General features: G+C 38.9%; 1 protein-coding gene across 12 annotated transcripts in view; it reads right to left on the bottom strand.

The window, feature by feature from the left end:
* The window catches only part of dctn1b (dynactin 1b), a 58,019-nt gene that overhangs the window by 41,698 nt on the left and 10,691 nt on the right, over positions 1-5,630 (bottom strand). For all 12 annotated transcript variants that reach the window (XM_032511049.1, XM_032511040.1, XM_032511042.1 and 9 more), the window contains exons 2-3: positions 3,770-4,021; positions 57-135 (exon numbers count right to left, since the gene is read on the bottom strand). In XM_032511049.1, the coding sequence (XP_032366940.1) occupies positions 57-135; positions 3,770-3,997 (307 nt within the window). In that variant the 5' untranslated portion in view covers positions 3,998-4,021. The remainder of the gene's footprint in view (positions 1-56; positions 136-3,769; positions 4,022-5,630) is intronic.

The following is a 5,630-nucleotide window of genomic DNA, read 5'->3' as shown; positions in this document are numbered from 1 at the left end:
GTGTGTGTGTGTGTGTGTGTGTGTGTGTGTGTGTGTGTGTGTGTGTGTGTCCTAACCTCGTTTGGGAACCTTGCCTGTGCCGGGCTCAGGCGTCTCTGGAGACGTTGTGTCGGCCCCATCATCAACCAGCTGGATCTGAGACAGACAGACAGCAAGAAGAGGGAAGAGAGGGAGCGACGATGGTTAAATGGGAGCCGCAAACACAAAATTTGCTTGTTTATTGATGTTAATTTAAATATAGCACTCCCTCAAGTGAGTTGTAATTTTTTCCATCACCATAGCAACCTTTGCAACTGCAGTCAGAGTCAGACAGTCTTTTAAGCCAAGCGGGAGACATAATGAAGAGGATTAGTAACACAACACCTAATCGATACTGAAGCTGACCGGCGTGTGTGTGTCTGAACCTGTACAGCTGGGTCACAGGTAACATTTAAAAAAACTCATACTCAATAACTTGTGCAAAAACCACTCACGCAAATAGATTCATTCTTAAGTGTCAAGTGCAATTGATTTAACACACTGTCAAATCCACCAATTTTGTTGCATTAAGAGTTTTCTCTTCGGTGCGAACAAAATTCAAGAGTAGTCTTTCTTCACAGTGGAAAAATCAATTAACAATTACGCATTCTGTTATAATATGTTCGCTTAACAATTTACTGAAAGATTTGACAGGGGTTGTTTTGAGCATTTAGCACAAGAACTTCTGTAATCTATTAGTTGCTGGGGATATTCTCCCGCTCCAACAGCTGCAGGTCGCTGCCCATGTCAACACTCAACGATGGAACATCACCTGTAATAAAAGATTTCCATGTCCTTCTAATAAGTAATCCAAGTCTAGTGGTGTGCCATTCCCCTGACTGCCTCTTATTTTAGTCTGCTTTGCTTTGGCATGACATATTTGAAATTCTTTTATTAGGATAACCCCTGCGAGGGGGTCCTGGAAAAGATACCACACAAACAGAAAAAGCATTGCACATATACAAACAAGATAAGCAAAACAAAACAGACACAAATAAAAAAATTTAAAAAACACAGAGCCTACAATTTCAACAGAATAAGTAATAGATCATAACATGATCCTTCAGAAATAGATCATAACATGATCATTCAGAATATAGCTGAGATTAAGTGGTTCAGTAAAGAGAGAAATGAGAGTGAGGAATGAGATGAAATTAGAAGGGGGTTAAAGTCTGCATGTACAGTTAGTATGACAGGGAGTTGCCAAGGCATGTTTAAACAGTCTGAAAGATGAAATGGAGCGAATATTTACTGTTAAGTTATTCCAGTCAGAAGGTGCTTTAAACATAAAAGACTTATTGTTTTGTTTTATTAATGTTTTTATGTATTTTGTATTTAACAGATCATACTTTTATTTTTATCACAGTACTGCAATGACACAGCATTTACAGCTGTAGCATTACTTTCAAATTGTTTCCATCCCATTATACTGCTACAATGAAAAAAGAAAAAATTGGGTGCTGAACCTTTGCCACAAATGGAGCGAAGCAGGTCGTCTTATACAGCGATCTGGCTCCTCATCTACGAGTGGCATTCATCAAGTTAAAATCAGCACAACACTTGCAGATGTGAAGACCTCATCGAAAAACGTTGACGAGGTTTAGGATTAGAAAAGAGCATGAAACCTTCTTGCATGAGGCCCTGTGGGATTGTGACCTCTTTTCCCCTGTGTTGTTTGTCTCATGCATGCACACAGGTGTGCACATGGGTAATGCGAAACGATGGTTTTACATTATTCCACTGATTGACAGGTGGCGGTGATGCGCCAAGAAACACTGCATTGTACCAGCAAAGACAGGGAAGAAGAAGACTGCTCGATGTAAACAATGCAGGATTTAAAGTCCTTCAGAAATCAGCTTTGCAAATGTTTTATGAAACCATTCAACACATTTGACCTCAAGCATATGCACAATGCATTTTGTTCCTGTATGTAAACATACCTTTTGTTGGTTGTGGAGAGCTTTACACCAACATGAGATATCTGCTATGTCAAACAATTAATACCTTCCACTATGAAAAAGTTCTAAGAATTCTTTATATGCCCATGAAATTTAAGCAGTGTCAAAAAACACAAAAAACAAATCTTCCACCTATTTCCCCCCCGTAGGGATGGATTTGATTGTTCCCTCCAGGCCACCACAGATAATCAATGCAGAGATAAGAAGTAACAAAGTACAAATACTTTGTTGCTGTACTCAAATAGATTTTTCAGATACTTTTACTTCACTATTTATATTTGTGCTGACATTTTACTTTTACTCCCTACATTGTAACACAAATATAAGTACTTTCTACTCCTTACATTTTACATAATTGGCTTGTTACTTTGGATTCTAATAATTTCAGTAAGGTTACCGTTATCATTTTTCGCATCATCAATACCAAATTGAATCTAATTGGATTGAAATATACGTAAGGGATAATGTAGAGGGATGTGGTTGTTATAGCGAATGCACCCCCAACAGGGTGATCATGACACTGACGCGAAGCGGAGGGGTCTTGAATCAGCCTGAATTATTGTTATAATGTGCTGCAAACTGTGCCAACCAAAACACCACGAACTGCTGGCTTTCAATAATTTACCATCGAATTTGAAAAACACATAGTGGTGAATGCATCTTTTTGTTTTTATAAAAAGCTCTTTGTTGTTTGTTTCATTAACTTTATTAAATTTACCCTAGTGGTCAGTTACATGTGTTCTCCTGCTAGTAATGACCATGCCTTGGTTCTCCAGCATTTGGTCAAGTAACATTAAGGTTAGCGAGCGTTCACTTTATTTCAAAATAATCAAATATTAGACAATACAATATGTGCATGTATAGCTTTATATTAAAATCAATGCTGTAGTAACGTTGACGTTAATCAAGGCCATTCTTGTTTTCAAGACCACTAAAGTTAATGTTACTTGATTTTGTCTAATGTTTTTGGGCAAATGATAACATTAATGTCTCTAACCTCTCAGACATAAGTTAGACAACTCATGTTTGAATTCTCACAGAATCACAACGGAATTCATATCTTGCTACTCAGTCCAAATCTTATTGACCTGGAGTCCCAGTGTCTGTCTCAATACTCATATATTTGATGTTTTAGGCCTATTGGCAGACATCTATTTAAAATGTAGCCAATGACATATAAAGAGCCTTTTTTTTCATGTCCACTGAAGTTCCTCTGCGTGCTCTAGTAACATGTGTCTGGTCCAGGTAGCTTTGCATAAAAAATGGTTGCCATTCGCAAGGCTACTTTATACTTTAAGTACATTTCCAAGCATGTACTTTGTTACTTTTACTTGAGTAAAGAATTTCAGTACTTCTACTTTTACCAGAGTATTTTTTAACCCAAGTATCTGTACTTCTACTTAAGCAGGGGAAGTGAGTACTTTTGCCGTCTCTGAATCTCTGATTACAGTAAGTTCCAGGGGCACTTTGCAGTATTTTTCTGGAAGAAGAAAATAAAGCAGTTTTTCATGAGAAAACAACAAAGCACACAGCCTGGAGCAGCAGAAAAATGCTGGCACCATGCAGACAACAGAGGAAAATATCAACCCCCACACAAACCCACTGCTTTAAATAAAAACTAAATCTCAAACATTTCACAAAGTAAGGAACTGAACAATTTATAGATGGAGGATGTACTGGTAGGGCACTAGAGGGTGGAGACATTAGCGTCTTCCTCTACTTTAGGTTTCTAGCAATCCACATTAATCATTTAGGAAAGTAAACCTTATATCTACTAATATTTCTGTCGTTACCTGTGATTGTCTCACAAATATCCCGCGGTTCTCCTCGCAGGTGAAGTAGCGTTTGCCCTGCACGGTGCCATCGTTCTTGCCCTTGGCCTCGTCCAGGATGACCCCCACCCATTTTCCGGAGGCAAACAGAGTGTTTCCGATGTAGGCCACAGTGCCCTGCTGCCCCTTCCCAATCACCTCCACCAGGGAGCCCACTTTGACGGGACGCCCGCCCCCGTCCGAGCTCATCCTGCTGCTGCCGCTGCTGGTGGTCTGGGTGGGAGAAGAAAACACACACACACACACACACACACACACACACACACACACACACACACACCCACACACACACCACACACACACACACACACACACACACACACACACACACACACAAGAAATGATGTTCACATTAACGCTATTAAAGGCAATTTAATTTGTACATGTTAATGGACATTCATAATAAACAGTGTAGTTCACTACTCATATGGACTTTCTTCTTCTCAGTCTGTAAAAACAGTTGTCTGTCTTCTGTGGCTCTAGAGGAGAGTCTGAGATAAGAAGAGTAGTTTGAAAGACCTCGGTATTTACCAGGCAGGAAACTAAAGACACTATCAAGTTGCATTGTGGGTAACGTACGATCTAGTGGTTTTAAAGTTTGACGAATACTTGGGATTTAAAGTGAGGACATCCAGCAACACTAAATTTAATCACAAATCACATAGAAATATGTCTCTTTGACCTTTAACACCATAAATGGAATTTAAGGTCCTCAAAAGAATGCTTGAAAGCACTCAATATGAAGTCGCTTTGGATAAAGCATGTTGTGATTACCACAGGCACCCTCTGACGTGATAAACAAGGACATGAGCCTGGAGCAAAAGGAAAAGCTTTCATGAACTTGCATCAGGTTCAACCACTGCTTTATTAGATACATCCTTGCCAAAAAGACATACATTTCTTCAGATGCATCACTAACTGTTGGTGCACATCTGTTTTAAATGGGTCTTTTCCAGGACCGTGTCAGCACACAGGGGTGAGCTGCTGTGAGAAAGAATAAAGAGTCTACTAAAAGTAGTTTTAGCGTCATTCTGACCCACTGAGCTGTTCAGGCCTCATCACAATCACCTGAGATGTCAGAAAGCAAATAATATATATAATCGAATAATCCTGCATAACCCAATTTACAGTGTGATGTCCTAGAAGGGATGGTGACTCAGCAGAACAGACAGGAGCAGATATGATTAGTCTGGGAGAGAACATGCTCTCCTTGAGCTTCTTGGAAACATGCACTGTCTTTTGTGCTGCTGTTTAACTTGGAAGTTAAACAAACAGCAACATGAAGGCATTTTGAAATTTTACATTTTATATGCTAATCTGTCTCATTAAATGCAGTTTATGGGGCCATGTAAGACAGATCTTGTATGATGTAAGCAAATGTATTTCTTACTCCACTTTTAACAAGTCTCCATTGCTCAATTCGCATAACACCATCGGCCAATATTGGTTAGTAAGCAATGTTGATCCAATAGAGCCCGACCGATATATCTGCCGACCGATATTATCGGCCGATATTAGGCATTTCCTTTACTAATCGGTATCGGCATTTATAATGGCCAATAAAAAAATAAAACCAAAAGAAATAAATGTATTTTTTATATTCATTCATCAGAATCATTTATAATGACAAATGATTCTGATAAATGAATATTTAAATATATAAAATAAAACCGGGCGGTCAACCGTGTTATGAGTGTTGGCGTTGCATACTTTGTCCCGAGGGCGCTCTACAACGTCCCTGTTAGCAACACTGATTTGTTTTTTTTGTTCATGTGTTTTTGTTCCAAGGACTCTAAGTTTCATATCTTAAGTTTGTATTTTT

Source organism: Etheostoma spectabile, unplaced genomic scaffold, assembly GCF_008692095.1.
Source record: "Etheostoma spectabile isolate EspeVRDwgs_2016 unplaced genomic scaffold, UIUC_Espe_1.0 scaffold314, whole genome shotgun sequence".
Classification (NCBI taxonomy): Eukaryota; Metazoa; Chordata; class Actinopteri; order Perciformes; family Percidae; genus Etheostoma; species Etheostoma spectabile.
This window is presented reverse-complemented; position numbering and strand designations above follow the sequence as displayed.